Source organism: Bos grunniens, chromosome 8 (genome assembly GCF_055505025.1).
Source record: "Bos grunniens cultivar Pamir isolate PY7600 chromosome 8, Bosgru_T2T1.0, whole genome shotgun sequence".
NCBI classification, from domain to species: Eukaryota; Metazoa; Chordata; class Mammalia; order Artiodactyla; family Bovidae; genus Bos; species Bos grunniens.
In genome coordinates, this window is record NC_141172.1 from 105,397,295 (window position 1) to 105,417,656 (window position 20,362).

The following is a 20,362-nucleotide window of genomic DNA, read 5'->3' on the forward strand; positions in this document are numbered from 1 at the left end:
ATGTGCTTCAAGGAACTGAATTCATAGTGGTACCAGTTGTAGAGAGTAAATGAGCAAGTCGTCAGGAGCACACTAGCGGGGAGATGGAAATGAGTTCAGCTTTGCACGTTGAGTTTGAATTGCTTGTGTTGGATATGGATAGAGAACTCAGAGGGAAGAAGTGAAAACACAAATGTAAGGGCCGTAAGTATATTGAGTATAACTATGGGAGTGGATGTGAGTCCAGAGAGAGAGAGAGAGAGAGTTTAAACTGAAAAAAAGGAGATAAAGACCAAGATCGGAGGTGCTCTAGGATTTAAACAACAGACAGGAGCACACAATCTGCCAGGGAGGCTGCAGCAGAGTTCCAGAGTCAGGGGTGAAAACCAGGAAGGAGGGCTTGGTGTCCGAGAAACAGCAACAACAAAACCACAAAGGTTTCAGAAGGGAATGTTGAAGCCTGTAGAATGCTTGAAGATACACAGTAAATCTACGGCCACAAACAAAGTTATTGGATTTAATGACACGGAGGTTATAGATGCTTGTGGAGAAAAAGCTTTCAGTAAACTTGGAGGTAGCAGGGGACAGACTAGAGGGAGTGAAGGAATGAGTGGAAAGTGAAGAAATGAAGTCAGCCGCTGCAGACTCTACTTTCAAAAGTGTGTTTATAAAGAAAAGGAGTGGGATGGTCATGATATAGTGTAAGATGTGGAATTTTTTTTTAAAGAAAAACATAAGAGCACATTTAAATGATAGTAAAAAGAAAAGAGATTGGAAGGACAGATCGGAAACTAAAGAAGGAGAGGTTGAAAACAGAGAATATAGGGAGATAACTGATACATCAAGTTTCCTAGGAAGTTAGTAGGGCATAGGAAACAGTGCAATACAAGGATTAACGTTAGAGGAAAAGAGAACCTCCTGCACTGCATCAGGAGAGGAAGAATGTGCAGAGAGAAGCATATGGATTTAAAATAGTTAAGGAGACAAGTTTACCTACTTCCTACACGTGTATATCTTCTCGGCAAATGAGGAAACACAATCATTTGCTGAGAGAGGGGGAAGGATAAGTTGCCACGTGCTGAAGGACAGTGAAACAGAAAGCAAATTGATAGGAGTCTTGTAGGATGGCTGACACTGGCGACTGATGCTACATTGGTGCCAAGTATCCCCAACTGTGTCCTTTGCTCTGGCTGTTTGATTTACGTACTAGCAGAGGAGAAGATGGAGAGCTGTGGCATGCATCCAATGTAGGCGTTTGCCCATGCAAGGCAGCTGAAGACCAGAAAGGCAAAAGAGATCAGGAGCTGGTTGAGAACAGTGATTAAATTATGAGCCATGAGCTCTGCCATGAGGCCTCAGTCCATCTGGGTTGCTATAACAAAATATCATGATGGGTAACTCCTAAGCAACAGAAATGTATTTCTCATAGTTCTGGAGGTTGGGAAGTCCAAGATCAAAGCATCAACCAATTTGGGGTACACTCCTCATAGATGTCCTTCTCCTGACTGTAACTTCATGGTGGAAGAGTGAGGAATTTCTCTGGGATGTCATTTTAAAGGACACTGATCCAATTATGAAGGCCCTGCCTCATGAGCTTATCACTGCCCAAACGCCAATACTATCAGGGGTTAAGCTTTCAACATATGGATTTTAAGGGGACATAAACACGGAATCCATTTCACATGGATAGGGAGGTGACTCTAAAAAAAGTTGAAACCGATGGATGGAGATAGAGCTGTGATACCGAGGAATGGGAAATCAAATTGAGTTAAAAGATGTGGTAGGAATGAGAGATCAAAAATCAGACAGGATAAAAGACAATGGTCAGAAAGTGGGATGCTGGAGCTAATGAGTTTTGGTGGGACAACAACGTCACAGGAGGACAACTCCAGGGTGTGCACTGGCAGCAGGTGGCTGGGGGCCACTAGGGGCAAGCTTGCTGGAGACGAGAAGGAGTGAGGGACAGCACTGGGGCAGGGAGCCCAGGAAGACTCGAGCATCTACCGAGTGGAATACAGATGGAGGAAGAAAAGACTCCAAAGCAGCACTGACGCTTAGAGCATCGGTTTCAGTTAAGGAAAGAAGATGGACACTGGATGATATTTGATTTTATCTTTTGGGGTGGATGACTGCATTTTAGGGTTATAAGGCAGGATGGACTGAATCCTAAAAAAAGTCCTGGAATGGGAGGTAGGCAGCTGCGTATCCTAATTCTTCTCTGCCCTGGAAGGAGGTTCTAGAGAGAACAGAGGGCAAGCTAACTTTTCTTCTCTTGGTATCTATGGTGGGTGACGTGAAGTTGCTTCAAACGTCAAGCAGGGTGACAAGTGGCCATGGGGAGAAAAAGGACACCAGAAGAGCAGTCTTTTCGGCCAGAGGGCGAGTCCTACATGGGAGCTGGTATTCTTAAGTGAGGTTTAACCAGTATGATTAACTAGTGGGAGCAGGATCTTGAACTCACTTTCTGTGTAGCCTTTACTGACACCACTAAACTGAGTTAGAATCGTCTAATCCTTGCTTTTACAGTACCCAACTTGTTTCATCACCGACCATGCTTAGCGTAACTTCTTGCTAAACTGTTATCTATCTCCTAAAACTCAAAACCCATGTGTGCTCAGGAGCAGCCAACTCTTTGCGACCCTATGGACTGTAGCCCACCAGGCTCCTCTGTCTGTGGAATTTTCCAGGCAAGAACACTGGGGCAGGTTGCCATCTTCTCCACTAGGGGATCTTCCCGACCCAGGGACTGAACTCGCATCTCTCGTGTCTCCTGTATCGGCAGGTGGATTCTTTGCCACTAGCACCACCTGGAAAGTCCCATCTATCTCCTGGTGGACATGTAAACGCCACGAGAGTGGGAATCAGGCCTGTCTTGCTCCTATTCCATGCCCACCATGCTCTGTAGCATCTGAACCATAGTAAGAGTTCCATATACACGAAGGAAACAGATGAATGTGCTTTGTGAACTGGTTAAAAAAAAAAAAAAAAAACCCACCCTGTGATATAGAAGGCAGGCTGGGTGGCATGCGGGAATGGAGAGAATTAAGACCCTCCAAGTACCTTTTCCCTCTGGAGGCCCTTGACTTGAGAAACCTCTCACCCCAAGAGCGGCTAGAGTGACAGAAACATTTTCTGAGGACCTGAGATCAGTTCCAGATGTTTGCAGTCGTGTTGGTTTGTACCTCGCCCTGTAACACATATTTCCCTCACCCCCTCCACTTGAGCTGGGGGAGCGAGGCCTGGGCTCCAATGACATCACCTCCCTCAAGCTGGTCCCGGGCAGCAGACAGCAGGCGGGTGAGGCCCCCTCTGCCTTCTCAGACAAAGGGTACGGCTCAGCCACGGCCCGCGCTGTTCGAGGAGCTATGAGTAATTCCTACGGTATTTCATAAACAGCTCCGATGCAATCGCTCCATCACAGCCCTGCCGCCACCGTCCCCTTGGCTACTGGGGGCTGGGGGCCTGGCGGTCCTCTGCCTTGAGTTGATTCCCCAGACAATTCGCCTCCATAACTGCTCCCCTTCGCTTGACAAGGTCAGCAATCTGAGGTCTAAGAAGGGATGCTGGAGTGGAGGGGATGGCGAGGGAGAGAGGGTGTGTGTAGGGGTGTCCTTTCTGCTGTAGATGAGGCTTGATGGAAACAGGAGAGAAGAGAGAACGGGGTTGGGGTGGGTAGAGAGATCTTCTGACCATTCAGGACATTGTTCCTGACTCGGTTCTAGATGAAACCAGATCAGCAGCTCATGCCTAAGCGGACCGAAGAAGTAAAGATGGGAAAAGATAGATTGAGACATAGACCGAAGGTGACATGAAGTTAAAAAAAAAAAAAAAAGACAAAAGAGCAGACAGAGATAGATGCCAAGAGGGACATACATACAGAAAGAACAAGAAGGAAGGAAGGAAGGAGAGAGAGAGAGACCTAGAGGTCAGAGAATGGGAGACACAGAGATAAGAGGGGAGAGCTGGGAGGAGAGCCTGGTGCTGGAGCAGCCCATCAGGCTCCTGGATGCCAGCACAGAAAGGGGCACAGACCAGCTCCAGATGTTGCTGCCTTTCACGAAGACATGTGGTGGGTGGTGGAGAGGGCCTGCGCCTGGTTGCTGTGCAGACCAACAGAGCCAGCTGGCCTTCCAGCCTTGAACCAAAAACCAAAAGCTGGAAGCTGGGAATCTCACGGTGAGAGAGAGAAGTCTCTGATTTTTAAAAGGTTAAAGAACCATTCCAGGAGATGACCAAAGACAGTGCAGGGGAGTATGGTGGGGGGCGGTCATGACATTGGGTGAGACGCTTCTCCTTGTCTTTCCCTTTCTGTCCCTTACAGTGAAGGGTTGCACTCACTGCTTATGGTCCTGCCGCTCTAAAGTTTGGGGATTCTCAGAACTGCCATGTAGGACAAAGAAGCAATGTGCCTAAAGGGCTACGTTCTCTATTAGGTCAGAGCCCCCAGCGGCCATCAGGTGTCCAAATACTCCATCCTGCCCATAAACACAGACACCTTATGTTCTCTCATGTCTGCCTGCTTCTTGGTTTATTCTCAACAACAGCAATGCACACCAGAGGTAATATCATTGGTGGAAAGATGTGTGGACTTGGCAGGGAGAGAAGATCAGAAACCAGGGCCCCCGTTCCAGCACTGACTCCTGTATGTAACCTCTGGCCAAGCCGCGCCGTCCCACCTTCCTCAGCCTTTTCCTCTGTAGGTCAAACATGGGGTTTGGACTCATTAGATATGCCTGTGCCTCAGCCCGCCTCCTTATTCCAGCCCCGAGCCCCCGTGCATCTACTACCCCTGCCCAAGAGGCCCAAACCTATGCCAACTGCTCTGATGAGGCCACGTGGGAGCACCAGACGTCTGTTTTTAATATCGATGACAGATTAGCGTGCGGGGAATTCAGCCACCCCCCAAAACAAGCCCTGTCTCTGCTCCAAACAACTGGAACAGGAGGCTAGTTATGCTTGGCTTTCCCAATAGAGTCCCAGGACGGACAGAGCAATGGCTTCTCTGAAGGAAACAAAGCGGGCGCCAAACCCAGGGGTGGGGGGCAGGAGAGGGAGACGGGGAGGGAGAGTGAGCATTTCAACAGCTAGTTCAAAAGGGTGTTGAACAGATGGCAGTCATAAAGAATGTGTGTGTGCCTGTGTGTGCCTGTGTGTGTGAGGGAGAGAAAGAGAAAGAATGTGTGTATGCATGTATATCTGTGCACACGCATGCATGAGCTTGTGAATAAACAATTACAGCACTGGACTCGGCTGCCAGCAAAAATCTGGAGAGATCAAAGAGAAAGCCCACATTTCCTTATTCTGGCCTCACCTGGCCAAATGTGTGAGTAATCCTAATGCTCTAACAAAACACGTCTTAAACCTTATTTTATTGTTTATTTTCTTCCTAACGCTGAAGTTTCCTTTAAAACAAAAATTCAAGGAAATTACAAGCAACTACAGTTTATTAGTACTTCCATGTCCCAAGAACTGTGTTACATTTGACCCTCAAAGTAGCCTCGTAGCTATCCCATTCCACAGATAGGGAACCTGAGATGCAGAAAGGATGCTGACTGGCTCTTGCTTTCTCAATGAGAAGTGATGGGAACTAAAAGCAGAAGCTAGATTTTCAAAAAACAAAGAAGCCCAAGCTCCTTAATTAGGCTTGCATTCCCTAAGATAACGCTCAATAAAGTAGACTGAAGTTGTTAAAATTGGTCCAACTTCACCTTTGAGATTGTTGAGATACAGTAAAAGTGGCATGGAGATAAAGAGATAGAATTTCTGTTTCAGATATCCACTGCCAATCATCTTTGGTGTCAATTAATCATGACACATTTTAGGATTATGATGTACTCAGCTAATCTCTGGGACTTTATAAGACCACACAGCACTCAAGGAAGTAACATCAGAATTGAAAACTTAAGACATGTATATAGCTACCCACATACCATTCAATTTAGTGAACATTAAACATCTATGTATGTCAGGTTCTGTGGAAGGATATCAAATTACAAGGACATAAGAGTCATTGTCTTGCTTCTTTAAAGACAACTGTCACTGAAAAATTCAAGAATTGGATGCTGGAGAGAATTAAGGTCAAGTAGCACAAGGAAGTGGAGAAGGCAATGGCACCCCACTCCAGTACTCGTGCCTGGAAATTCCCATGGACAGAGGAGCCTGGTGGGCTGCAGTCCATGGGGTCACTGAGGGTCAGACACGACTGAGCGACTTCACTTTCACTTTTCACTTGCATGCATTGGAGAAGGAAATGGCAACCCACTCCAGTGTTCTTGCCTGGAGAATCCCAGGGACAGAGGAGCCTAGTGGGCTGCCATCTATGGGGGCCGCACAGAGTCGGACACGACTAAAGAGACTTAGCAGCAGCAGCAGCAACACAAAGAAGAATTAGGAGAACCTGAAAAGATGGTGGCAGATATGTCATTATCTTCAAACTTATGAAAGGTAGCAAGGAGAAGGAGGGGTAACATCTGTAGAGTGCTCCCAGATCATGTAACTAAAAAGTTAATCTCTATCAAAAAAAAAAAAAAAAAACCTCCTAGGTAAGAACACTGGTTCCTAAACAGTCAGAAGAAAGAATCTTAGATTTCCATTTCTGCACTAGATGGTGACATAGAGACTAGATTTATTTACCCTACTGCCTGAAATATTAATTTTTTTTAAAGAAAAGAACTTGAGTTCTCAAACTGAAAATGTGGACCAGAGGCCAGAGATATTGAAATATGGAGAACAAATTCTGTGAGCCCTAAAACTCCCCCAGATTCCTGCCTTTAGAGAGTTTCTAGGGCACAGCAAGGAGATAACTGGTAGACTCCCTAAATTAAGAAGACAGAGTTCTTAGTCTGGGAAGACCAAGAAACTGAGAGCTTATAGAATAGAATAAGGGAAAGAAGAGAGTTGCACAGAAAGAAAATTTAAGAGATCTTTCTCAAAATTTAAGAGATCTTTCAACTCATCAGAGTACTGGTGGATGGTTGTTTGTAAGGAGCCTACCAAACCAAGAGGGTCAGATAGAACAATGCCCATTGTTCATAGAGGGGCCAGAATAGTGCTTATTCCTCCCAGTTACACTGGAAAATTTCACAATTCATGGGCCACTGTGTAGAATACATAGAAGTGTCTTGCCTCGGTGGTAGGGAATAACTAGCCCTAGACTAAACACTGCTCTGGTTCCATCTAACCAATTCTAAAAGCAAGACCAAAAAGAATCAAACTATTTCCAAGTAAGTTAACTGTGTCTCAGAATAGAATTCAAAAATATTTATAGGAATACAAAAATATCCAGCACCAAACAAGGCAAATATCACAATGCCTGGCATTCAACCAAAAATTACCTGGCATACAAAGAACAAGGGAATTCAACACATAATAAGGAGATAAATCAGTCCATTTAAACTGACCCAGAACTCACACAGACGTTAAAATTATGAAAGAAGAACATCAAAGCCATTATTATAACTCTCTTCCATAAATCAAAAAGGTTAAGAAATAAATACACTAGCCAAATTCAAACTGAACTTCCTAAGATGAAAATTACAATGTCTGAGTTAAAAAAAAAAAATTCACTGCATAGACTAACAGTAGATTAGATTTTGCAGGAAACACTAAAGACACAGCACTAAACACTATTCAAAATGAAACAAACAAAAATAAATAATTTTTTAAAATGAAAAGAGCATCAGTGAGATAAACAACAATTTCAAGTGACTAAATACACTTATTATTAGAGTCACTGAAGGAGAAAAAAGATGGAAAATAGGAAGAATAATGGCCCCCAACTTTCCAGATGGGGTAACACTTTAAACCCATAAATCTAAGAAGCTTAATAAAACTCAAACATAATAAATAACAAATTGCTCAAAGCCAATAGTAAAGGAAAAAATCTTAGAAGCAGCCAGGGGGAGGGGAGTATGTTTATATAGGGGACCAAAAATAGAAATAAAAGAGATTTCTCAATACAAATAATTTAAGCAAGATATAGGAGCAACAACTTTAAATTACAAAAAGAAAAGTATGTCAGTCTAGAATACAGTATCCAGCAGTAACAACTTAAAAAAAAAAAAAAAGGCACAATGAATTCATCATTAACAGACCTGAAATATAAAAATAATAAAAGATATCTTTCAGACAGAAAGATAATAAAATCAGATGAAAATATGGATGCATGTGAAAGAATGAAGGGCATCAAAAAAGTAAGTACATGAGTAAACACATAAAACTAATTTTATTAATTAAATATATTTAAAGGGTAATTTACTTTTTAAGGAAAGTAACAATAATTATGAATCATCTTTATATGAGTAAAATGTATGACAATACAAGATAAAGACTCAGAGGAGAGAAATAAAAGTACACATATAAGGTTCCTCTACTGTATGTGAAGTGCTATAATAGCACTTGATGGCACATTGTGATACATTAAATATGAATGTATGAACCTTAAAATAGTCACTAATAAAAGAAAAGAGAGTTATAACTATAGTAAGTCAACAAAAGAAACAAAACGGAATCAACTAAAGAAGATATTGTCAGCCTGCTTATTTAACTTATATGCAGAGTACATCATGAGAAACGCTGGGCTGGATGAAGCACAAGCTGGAATCAAGATTGCCGGGAGAAATATCAATAACCTCAGATGTGCAGACGACACCACCCTTATGGCAGAAAGTGAAGAGGAACTAAAAAGCCTCTTGATAAAAGTGAAGGAGGAGAGTGAAAAAGTTGGCTTAAAACTCAACATTCAGAAAATGAAGATCATGGCATCTGGTCCCATCACTTCATGGGAAATAGGTGGGGGAAAAGTGTCAGACTTTATTTTTCTGGGCTCCAAAATCACTGCAGATGGTGATTGAAGCCATGAAATTAAAAGATGCTTACGCCTTTGAAGGAAAGTTGTGACCAACCTAGATAGCATATTTAAAAGCAGAGACATTACTTTGCCATGAAAGGTCTATCTAGTCAAAGCTATGGTTTTTCCAGTGGTCATGTATGGATGTGAGAGTTGGACTATAAAGAAAGCTGAGCACTGAAGAATTGATGCTTTTGAACTGTGGTGTTGGAGAAGACTCTTGAGAGTCCCTTGGACTGCAAGGAGATCCAACCAGTCCATCCTAAAGGAGATCAGTCCTGGGTGTTCATTGGAAGGACTGATATTGAAGCTGAAACTCCAATACTTTGGCCAACTACTGTGAAGAGCTGACTCATTTGAAAAGACTCTGATGCTGGGAAAGATTGAGGGCAGGAGAAGGGGACGCCAGAGGATGAGATGGCTGGATGGCATCACCGACTTGATGGACATGGGTTTGGATAGACTCTGGGAGTTGGTGATGGACAGGGAGGACTGGCATGCAACCCCCTGACATTCAGGGGGTTGCAAAGAGTCGGACACGACTGAGCGACTGAACTGAACTGAATGAAGATAGAGGGGATGGAAGAAGATATTCCATGCAAATGGATATCAAAAGAAAGCTGGAGTAGCAGTACTCATATCGGACAAAAATAAAGACTGTTACAAGAGACAAGGAAGGCCACTATATAATGATCAAGGGATCAATCCAAGAAGATATAACAATTGTTAATATTTATGCACCCAACACAGAAGAACCTCAATACATATGGCAAATGCTAACAGCCATGAAAACAAAAACTGACATTAACACAATAATAGTGGGGGACTTTAACACTCCATTTTCTCCCATGGACAGATTTACAGACAAATAATTAATAAGGGAACACAAGACTTAAATGACACATTAGACTAGGTAGATTTAATTGATACCTATAGGACATTCCATCCAAAAGCAGCAGAATACACTTTCTACTCAAGAGAACATGGAACATTCTCCAAGATAGATCACATCTTGGGTCATGAACTAAACCTTGGTATACTTAAGACAACTGAAATTGTATCAAGCATCTTTTTTTTTGGCCACAGCACTATGATATTAGGAATCAATTATGGGAGAAAGAAAGAAAACCTGTAAAAAAAACCACAAACACATGGAAGCTAAGCAAGATGCTACTGACTGGCCAATGGATCATTGAGGAAATCAAAGAGGAAATCAGAAATACCCAGAAATGGATGGCAGTGAGAACGCGGTGACTCAAAACCTATGGGATGCAGCAAAATTTATTCTAAGAGCGAGGTTCATAGCAATACAATCCCACCTTAAGAACAAGAAATATCTCAAATAAATGACATAACATTGTATCTAAAGCAATTACAGAAAGAACATCAGCAGGAACAGAAGGAAAAAAAAAGTTAGTTAAGGAAAGAAATCATAAAGACAAAAGCAGAAATAAATGAAATAGAAATGAAAACAATAGCAAAGATCAATGAAACTAAAAGCTGACTCTGAGGAAATAAACAAAATTGATAAACCTTTAGCCAAATTCATCAAGAAGAAAAGGGAGAATACTCAAATCAATAAAATTAGAAATGAAAGAGAAACTACAACTAACACCATAGAAATACAAGGATCATAAGAGACTACTACAAGCAATTATATGCCCAAAAAACTGAGCAACCTGGAAGAAATGGACAAATTCTTAGAAAGGAACAACCTTCCAAGACTGAACCAGGAAGAAATATAAAATATGAAAAGACCAATCACAAGTAATGAAATTAAAGCTACGATTAAAAGTCTTCCAGTAAACAAAAGTCCAGGACCAGATGGTTTCAAACACAAATTCTACCAACCATAACTGATTAATAAAAACCATATGATCATTTCAATAGATGAAAAAATAGCTTTTGACAAAATTCAACACCCATTGATGATAAAAACTCTCCAGAAAGTGGGCACAGAGGGAATCGACCTCAGCATAATAAAGGTCATACAGGACAAATCCACAACAAACATAATTCTCAATGGTGAAAAAATTGAAAGCATCTTCTCTAAGATGAAGAATAAGATAAGGATGTTCAGTCTTGCTATTTTTATTCAACATTGTTTTGGAATTCCTAGCCAGGCCAAACAGAGAAGAAAAGAAATAAATCGAATCCAAATTTGAAAAGAAGAAGTAAAACGGTCACTGCTTGCAGATGACATGATACTGTACCTAAAAAATCCTAAAGATGTCACCAGAAAACTACTAGAGCTAATCACTGAATATTGTAAAGTTGTAGGATACAAAATTAATACACAGACATACCTTACATCCCTATGCACTAACAAAGAAATATAAAAAAGAGTAATTTGAAAAAGAAAGAGTAATTAAGGAAACAAACCCATTTCCACTGCAACAAAAAGAATAAAATACCTAGGAATAAACCTGTTTACAGAAGCAAAAGACCTATACTCAGAAAACTGTAAGATACTGATGAAAGAAATCAAAGAGAACACAAACAAATGGAGATATACCACAGAAGAATCAATTCTGTGAAAATGACTATACTAATATTCAAAGCAATCTACAGATTCAGTGCAATCCCTGTCAAGGTACCAAAGGCATTTTTCACAGAATTAGAACATTTTTTAACATTTGTATGGAAACACAAAAGACTCCAAATAACTAAAGCAATCTTCAGAAAGAAAAATGGAGCTAAAGGAACCATGCTCCCTAAGTTCAGACTATACTAAAAACTTACTGTAATCAAGACAGTATGGTACTGGCATAAAAACAAAATTGTGACTCAAGGGAGGATTGAAAACCCGGAGATAAACTCATGCATTGATGTTCACCTAATCTATTACATGACAAAGGAGGAAGGGATATAGACAACCATTTCATAGTAATAAAGGGTTCAATTCATCAAGAGGATATAAAACTTCTAAATGTTTACTCAGTGAATAAGAGCTTCAAAATGCATAAAGTAAAAACTGATAGAACTATAAGGATAAATACATAGATGTATCCACAATCATCATCAGAGGTTTCAATACTACACTTTCAAGTACTGAACAGTAAGAAGACAGAAAATCAAAGAATTCAGAAGACTTTAAAATCACAACCAACAAATCTGATCTAACTGGTATTCACAGAGAAACTCATTGATAAATAGAAGGGTAGACATGATTTTAAACTGGACACTGAAAACAATGATAGACCAAATTTGATGCCATAAAATCAGTCTCAATAAATTTTAAATGATCCAGCAATTCTACTTCTGGGCATTGATTCAGAGAAAATAATAATTCAAAAATATACACACACCTCAATATTCATTGCTGCACTATTTACAGTAGCCAAGACATGGAAGGAATCTACATGTCCATCAACTGATATATGGATTAAAAAAAAAGAGAGATACATACATACAATGGAATATTACTAAGGCATTAAAAATGAAATGATGCATTTGCAGCAACATGAATGGGCCTGGAGATTATCATACTAAGTGAAGTCAGACAAAGACAAATATTATATGATATAATTTATATGCAGAACCTAAACAAAAAACAATACAAATGAACTTATTAACAAAATAGAAACAGAGAACAAACTTTTGGCTATCGGGGGGAAGGATCAGGGAGAGGAAAAGATTGGGAATTTGGAACTGACATGTACACACTGCTATATTTAAAACAGATAATCAACAAGGACCTCGTGCATGACACAGGGAACTCTACCCAGTATTCGGTAATAACCTAAATGGGCAAAGAGCTTGAACATATGTATAACTGAATCGCTTTGCTGTACACCGAAAACACAACTTGTTAATCAACCCTACTCCACTATAAAATAACATAGAAAAATTAGAGATTAAAGTCATAAAAAGCATGTACTCTGACATAGTAGAATCAAATTAAAGCTCGAGGAGAAAGATATCTAAAAAGTCTCCAAATATTTGGAAATTGAGTACCATGCATCTAAAGAGCCCAAGGGTCAAAAAAGAAAACTAAAGGGAAATTAGAATGTCTTACAAGAAAAATCTCAAATCAACAACTTCAGCTACCAAGTTAAAATTATAAAAATAGGAACAAACAAAATCCAAAATAATCAAAAGGAAAAAAACAAAAACACAAACACAACAAAGATCAGAGTAGAAATCAACAAAATGAAAAATAATAGTGAAAATAGGTGAAATTCAACCTGATTCTTTAAGAACATAGGGATTCCCAGGTGGCTCAGTGGTAAAGAATCGGCCTGATAACGCAGGAGACGTAGGAGACACAGGCTTGATTCCTGCGTTGGGAAGATCCCCTGGAGTAGGAAATGGCAACCCACTCCCGTATTCTTCCCTGAAAAATCCCATGGAGAGATGAAAGAAATTACCAATATCAAGAATAAGAGATTGACATCACTATAAATTCCATAAATATTAAAATAATAACAGAATATCACTAACAAGTTTTTTTTTTTTCCAGTAAATTTTATAATTTACACGACATGGATAAATCCTTTAAAACACACAAGGTACCAAAATCAGTTAAGAAGAAATACATAGCCTGAGTAGCCCTATATCTATCAGAGAATTAAATTAATAATTTAAACCAAGAAAAGTTCCAAGCTCAGATTATTTCACTTGTGAATTCTACCAAACAATTTTTAAAACTATATCACCCAAACTCAGATTCTACCCAAACTCTTTGAGAAAATTAAAAAGAAGAAAGTGTCTTGCAAATTTTTTTGAGAGCCCAGAGTTATGCTGACAGCAACACAGATACAAGCATTACAAGAAAACTACTGATTAAAACCCCTCACAAACAAGAATACAAAACTCTAAATAAAATTTAAACATAACAAATACAACAATATATAAAAAAGATAGTGTATCAAGACTGTGTGGGATTTATTCCAGGAATGCAAGGTTTTTTTTTTTTTTATCGTTTGAAGATGTATCAATATAATTTACCATATTAACAAACTAAGCAACATAAACTATGGCACACATAATTCAATATTCATTTTCTAATTAAAGCAAAGCAGCAAACTAGCATTCAGCTTTTTACCATCAAATATAAAAAATAAAGATACAAGCATTGTGTTGGGAGCAAGACAGACCAGTTGTGAGACTTTGGGAAGGTCACAGACCTCTCTGGTATTCATGACTTGATCTATCAAAATAGACTTGGTGATTGTTCGGCGACTACTATCAGCAAAACAGTCACCTAAGAATTTTTACCACTTGCCTCTCTCCCCCTATCCCCAATACCCCATCATCCTTCTAACCACCTCCACCGAAAAATGATTTGAACCCATCCATCTGAATCACAGCACTGTGGGGACAATTTGAACCAACATATCAATTTGAATAACTGTCCATGCACAGAAACAGACGCACAAGAACTAAGGTTTCTAGGTAAATAGAGAGTGTAGCTCCCAGGTGAAGCACAAAAGTAACAAAAAAAATGCTTTGAGGAGGGTCAGAAAGATAGATTCATGTTACTCCTATAACCTCTTCCCCAGGCCTGAGCAGCCCAGTGCAGAGACAGAACCATCCCTATGGAAGTAAAGTGAAGTCGCTCAGTCATGTCCGACTCTTTGCGACTTTCCCTATGGAAGGAAACAGAAAACTGAGGCCCACTCCACCTGCACTCCAGAGTCAGCTCTCATGGCTGCAGGCGGCTCCCAGCAGATGTCTGTGTGGATCCAGGCCTCTGGCTCAACCCAGCAACTGCTGGCTCCAGGGCCCGTGCAGCTTCTGTAGCACCAGGCTCCCTGTGGGCTCCCCTGAACCCAGGTTCCCATGCCACCTTGGCACCTGCCAGCTCCAAAGGCCCCCAGGTGATCTATCCTTGAACCCAGGGTTCCATCTGGGCCCAGCATGAGGTCAGCTAGCACCAACTCCAGATTTCGACCCACCCCAGAACCAGGCTGGCTCCCATGGCCCCAGGCCCCTGACACTCACCAGCGCCAGGCCTGCTCTCGTGGCCCAGCCTCAAGTCCAGCTCCCACAGACCCAGGCTCCCCACCTGCCCTCAGCCAGACCAGCTCTGCAGATCCACCTTCAGGATGAAGCAGCCTCTTGTACACTCTTTAAGAATATTCAAAGCACTCAGGCCTAGAGGAGGAAATGGCAACCCACGCCAGTCTTCTTGCCTCGAGAATCCCATGGACAGAAGGGTCACAAAGAGTCGGAGACAACTGAGCGACTGGCCACAAAGCACTCAGGAGCCACTTTTCCCATCTTCTTCCGCAGGTCTGGGTGATTTCCATATCCTCCACCCCAACACGAAAGACAACTGTCTCAGGACATCACAGTGGAAACGGGAATCCCTCGAATGTCTTTATCTCAGTCCCAGAGATAACATATTCACAGATCAAGGTCTTCAAAAAAGGTAACCTGTAGACCCTTCCAAGTAGAAAAGGTCAAATCCTTGTTTGAATTAACTAACACCTTAGTATACGACTTTGAGGATCCAACTTAGAGACTCAGAATTTTCTTTCCAAGTACAAATTGCTACCTTCCCCTGCTGAAAATCACACCAAAAGCACACAGGTGTGGGCATGAGGTCACAGACACCAAACAATGACACTTCCCGATGCCTTCTCAGTTCAGAAAACACCAAGTGTGCAGAGATATTTAGATAATCCCAGTTGCCCTCCTCTGTCACACCATCTCAACAAAAGAGGAAGCCTTGGGCTTTCTACTTACCCGTGTAGAGGTCTGTATCTGTGTACTCGTCCACTTTCTTGTGCTGCAGAATATAGTCAGAAACCTTGGTCCCAATAGCTGGCTGAACGTCCACCCACTCCAAGGAGACCACGGTGCTGGAGGGCTCTACTGTTGGGGAGAGCCGCAGCCTGGGGGGATGACAGGGAAGGTGGGGTTTTTTTGCCAGCCAGTACTGTCTGGGCCCCAAGGAAGTGTGCATGTGTCCAGATTAAAAGTGTGGGTTTCAGTCTGGTTTCAAACTTGGATTCAACCCACCAGTAACCCTTTGCATATACTTAGGCAACTAATCTCACCTCTTTCAGCCTCTGTCTCCTTGTTTATAACGGGGATAAGAAGAGCTACCCTTCAGGATCCATGTGGAATCCAGTAAATTAATCCAAGTGCACAGTACATGCCCACAGAAAATCGATTAGCTTGCCATTTGTTTAAATTATTTCTCCATGATGCTTCATTGTCAATTAAATTGGCAGTGCCTTCAAATACAGTATCTTCCAGCGTCCCTGACATTCTCTTCAGTCCCCCAGTATATCAGTCAATGTTTCACTATCCTTAAATCAATAACCCCTCACAGAGGGCAGGAATCCTTTTATAAAGGAAGAAATAACAGAATGCTCGAAGGTGAGAACGGGGAGGGTCCTTTGAGAGAAAAAGTGCAATCCCTTCATTTCATAGAAGTAAAAGCAAGGTCCAGAAAAGAGAACGCTCTGCATAAAGTCACACAGCAAGCTGGGGACAGAAACACGACGGTGACTTTCCATGTCCCCCAGCCCAGACTCCTTCTCTCTTTCCACCATAGCCGCCAAGTCTTCAATGACTGTCTCACAAGGGGTCCTCAGTATTGGTTCCTGCCCTGATTTCCTCTGCTCCCCACTCCACCCTCCTTCTTAACCTTACTCCCCTAATCGTGATGACCTTTCTCTACTTCCTCAAATGGTGAATTTCCCGGGTCAGGGCTTTCCCAGGTGCTCTGTCTTTTTCTTGAACCATGTCTGTTGCCATTGGCTGCCTGACAAGCCTGACTCTAATTCAGGTCTTCTCAGAGAGGCTTCCAGGCTATCTCCCTCTCCTCCAACTACAGCCTCCCCGTTTTGTTCTCTCCATTAGCACATCTTTTCTTTTTCTCTCATGTTTTCATTATTTAAACATTTAAATGGTACGCTGCTTCTGTTTTTGCTTTGCCATCTGTCCCCTTCCCTAAATGGTCAGCTCCCTAAGTGCATACACTGGGCCTGTCTTGCTCATTAGTGAATTCTCCAGTGTCTGACACATAGCAGGTGTTCAAAACTTATTTGTTGAATGAATGAATAACAGAAGCTCCTTAGAAAAGGTCCTACCCTTTCTTTATCTCAGTAGCCCTGGTGGTCAACACGGGACCTGACAAAGCAGTAGTTGGCATCCAGTAAACTTTTGCCGAATGGATGGGATAAAAGAAGTAACGATGGATGGCTTGGTGCTATTAAAATAGCACATGCTGCAGTGTAAGCGTCTACCCCTGAGCCATGATTTTGTTCTGCCAAAGCTCCGTGCTTTTGCATAGGAGGAAGCAGGCCCCCAGAGACTTCAGGCCTCTGGTGAAGCACCCTGAGAGGAGAAGCAAGCCATGGCCTGGGCTGGCAGGACAGGCGTATGAGCTTGTGGAAAGGGGGCCCATACATACGTACACCGGCTGCGGGAGGGGGCTGCAGTTGGGGAGCCCACTGGCGTCGAAGGCGCTGAGGTCACACCTGCACCAGTCATCAATCACATCCCCTTTCCCCGAGCACCAGTAAGAGCTCATCAGTGCACTCCTGAAGGCCTGGAACAAAGGAGAACAAAAGAGAGGATGATGACAATGGTGGAGAGTAGAGAGTCAGTCCCAGAAGCCACGCCGGTAGTGGCCCGAGCTTCAGAACTGTCCTCCTGGGCGCAGGGCACCATCTCCTGCCTAAGGCCCTAGCATTCTAGCACCAGGTTCTTCTGTGTTGAGTCATTCCCTACCCAGTAGCAGAGTGATCACTGAGGCAGAACAGTAATAGCATCCCGTGAGATCCTCCCCTGGGCCTGACACTCCACCTATGCTGACTTATTTCACCTTCACTAGCCCACACAATAGCTATAATAAAAAATAACTCTTATTATCTCCCATTCTACCAACTGGAAAACTGAGACACAGAAGGTAAGTCATTTGTCTGAGGTTCTGGTAACTGAAGGGAGCTCGTAACTGATGGAGCTGGGATCTGATCCAAGGCGGTCTGGCTCCAAACCCTGCCCTCTTTAATACCTCAGCACACTGCTTGCTGTAGGAGTCTGACCACCTCACCATGCTGCTTATAAACCTTCAGAGACTCCTCAGAGCCCTCAGGACAAACTCTAAATCCCTTGCTCTAGCTCCTGACCACCTCCATGGTCTCATCTCTCACCACTCCTGATTTTCCTTTGCATGCTACCATCCACACTTATGCAACCATTACCATGGCCATCAACACTGAATTCCTGTCTAGGAAAAGTGTTTTCTAAATCAGGAGATAGCAAAGCATTTCTGCAAAGGACCAAATAGTAAATATTTCTGGCTTTATGGCCAGTCTCTGCCACAATTACTTAACTCTGCCTTTGCAGCATGAAAGCAACATAAACGATAGTTTAAATGAATGGGCATGTTTGAGTTCCAGTAAAACTTTATTTACAAAGACAGCTGACAGGCTTGATTCATTCTGAAGGTCACTGGTTTGCTGACCCTTGTTCTAAGTGGTGATCAATGTTCTATTTAATTACAATGTGCTTTACTGTCTCTTGCTCTTTTTTAAAAAAACACACCCTGTCCTCTCTACTGCAATACTCTCAACCCCACCACCATCTTGGAAACCAATTTGCTCTTTTGTTCCCAAATACACCCTTCTTTTCTATGGGAACCTTACCTTGACTTTAAGCCTGGAAGCAGGTTTCTCTTCCAGACACCACAGCGTGCTGCATCACAGCTAACCAACACATTCATTTGCCCGTCTCACCCAACAGACTCTGATCTCACCAAGAACACAGGCCACGCCTTATCCACATGAGTCTTCTCATGAGACTGAGAACACTTATTCGGTCAAGATTTATTAAATAAATTAATGGACACTGAAAAACTGATCATAACGCTTAGGCTCAGATGTGCTTTCTGCTTTGCGTGTGCGCTCAGGCACTCAGTCGTGTCTGACTCTTCATGACCCCGTGGCCTGTGGCCTGCCAGGCTCCTCTGTCCATGGGATTTCCTAGGCGAGAATACTGGAGTGGGTGCCATTTCCTTCTCCAGGATCTTCCTGACCCGGGGATAGAACCCACATCTCCTGCACTGGCAGGTGGATTCTTTACCACTGAGCCGCCTGGGAAGCTCCATGCTTTCTGCTTTAATCGCTCCATCTGTACTGCCATTGCATGGCACTGGGGATTCAGAATGTCTGACAGCTCTTCTTTAAACTTGGGGATTCCAGAGAGTGTTGATCTTTTATTCTTTGCCAGGTAACAGGTTCCACATGCTTTCTTCCTTTCTCTTTTCTTTAATGATTTTTTACTTTCTGTGTACTTTTTAAAGCTTCCCAACACCTACTACTAAGGACACTTGATTACCCAGGTGACACTTTTTGCATCTTGCATTGGTCAAAAGACTCAAGCACAGCACATTCGTGTAAAGTGGGTGTGCCCCCTTAGCAAAGAACACAGACCTAGAAGGAGAAGACGTGCAACAGGAACACTATCGTGTGAGCCTCCAACACAGTCCTCTCAAGGCTTCTGATGAGAAGGCTTCGATTATTCCTGCCCTATGTCCTTTCTCATATTCTCTCCTAAGGGATGAAGAAATGATCTAATGTCTCCCGAATTAAGAATAGCGACCCAAAGAAATAAAAAAGAACTATAATACAAGCTAACGTCCATGGGGTTGCAAAAGAGTCGGACACGACCAAAGTGACTTAGCGTGCACGCACGGTGTTCAGGAAGCACCTAGCCACACAGTGTAAGATACTTTAAGGGAATTAAAGGGGAATTTTCACAACGGTCCTGAGAAACAGACTCTACGATCTTCATTTACAGGTGAGGACTAGGAATCAGAGCAGTGAAGTAGTATTCCCAAGATCACACAGCAAGCGGATGATGAAAAGAGAATCCCAACCCAGACCTCTGTGACTCAGAATTATAGGTCTTTTCTACTTAACTACTTGGGATAGTGGGGTTGGTTCCAAGTAGGATTGCCAGACTCAGTAAATAAAAACACAGGATGCCAACTTAAACTAAAAATTCCCAATGAACAACTTTTAAAGTATAAATATATCCCATTCATTGTTTGTATATAATTTATGTGGGTCAGAGTCTGGCACACAACAATAGCATTGTCCTTACTAAGGTTTGATATTGCTACATTACCTAAAGTTGGCTTCCCTGGTGTCTCAGAATGTAAAGAATCTGCCTGCCCGTGCAGGAGACCCAGGTTCCATTCTTGGGTTAGAACAATCTCTTGGAGAAGGAAATGGCAACCCACTCCAGTATTCTTGCCTGAAGAATTCCATGGACAGAGGAGCCTGGCAGGCTACAGTCCACGGGGTCACAAAGAGTCTGACACTGAGTGACTAACACTTGCCTACAAGTCAACTGATGTTAGGAATAAACGTCTGTTCTCCTTCAGCACCAGAGGGGGGCGCTCTCGTGAGGGCAGAAACCAGGTGGGCTGGCAGGAGGTCACTGTCAGACTTTCTCCTTCCTCCATTGGCAGTTTCCCCCTTACTTGAATTAGCATGTAAAACTGCTCGTGGCTTATGATCCTGTAACATCTCCAGCTACAGCTAAGGGCTTCATTATCACAATGGGGAA

The 20,362-nt window shown here is 42.3% G+C and overlaps 1 protein-coding gene across 9 annotated transcripts in view; it reads right to left on the reverse strand.

Moving 5' to 3' along the window:
* The window catches only part of ASTN2 (astrotactin 2), a 1,042,634-nt gene that overhangs the window by 156,308 nt on the left and 865,964 nt on the right, over positions 1–20,362 (reverse strand). For 8 of the 9 annotated variants that reach the window (XM_086413912.1, XM_086413911.1, XM_086413910.1 and 5 more), the window contains 2 exons: positions 17,203–17,336; positions 15,521–15,669 (listed from right to left, as the gene is read on the reverse strand). In XM_086413912.1, coding sequence (XP_086270038.1) covers positions 15,521–15,669; positions 17,203–17,336 — 283 coding nt within the window. Of the gene's footprint in view, positions 1–12,330; positions 13,164–15,520; positions 15,670–17,202; positions 17,337–20,362 lie in introns of those variants that run through there. The other variant, XM_086413913.1, reaches the window with a different exon arrangement.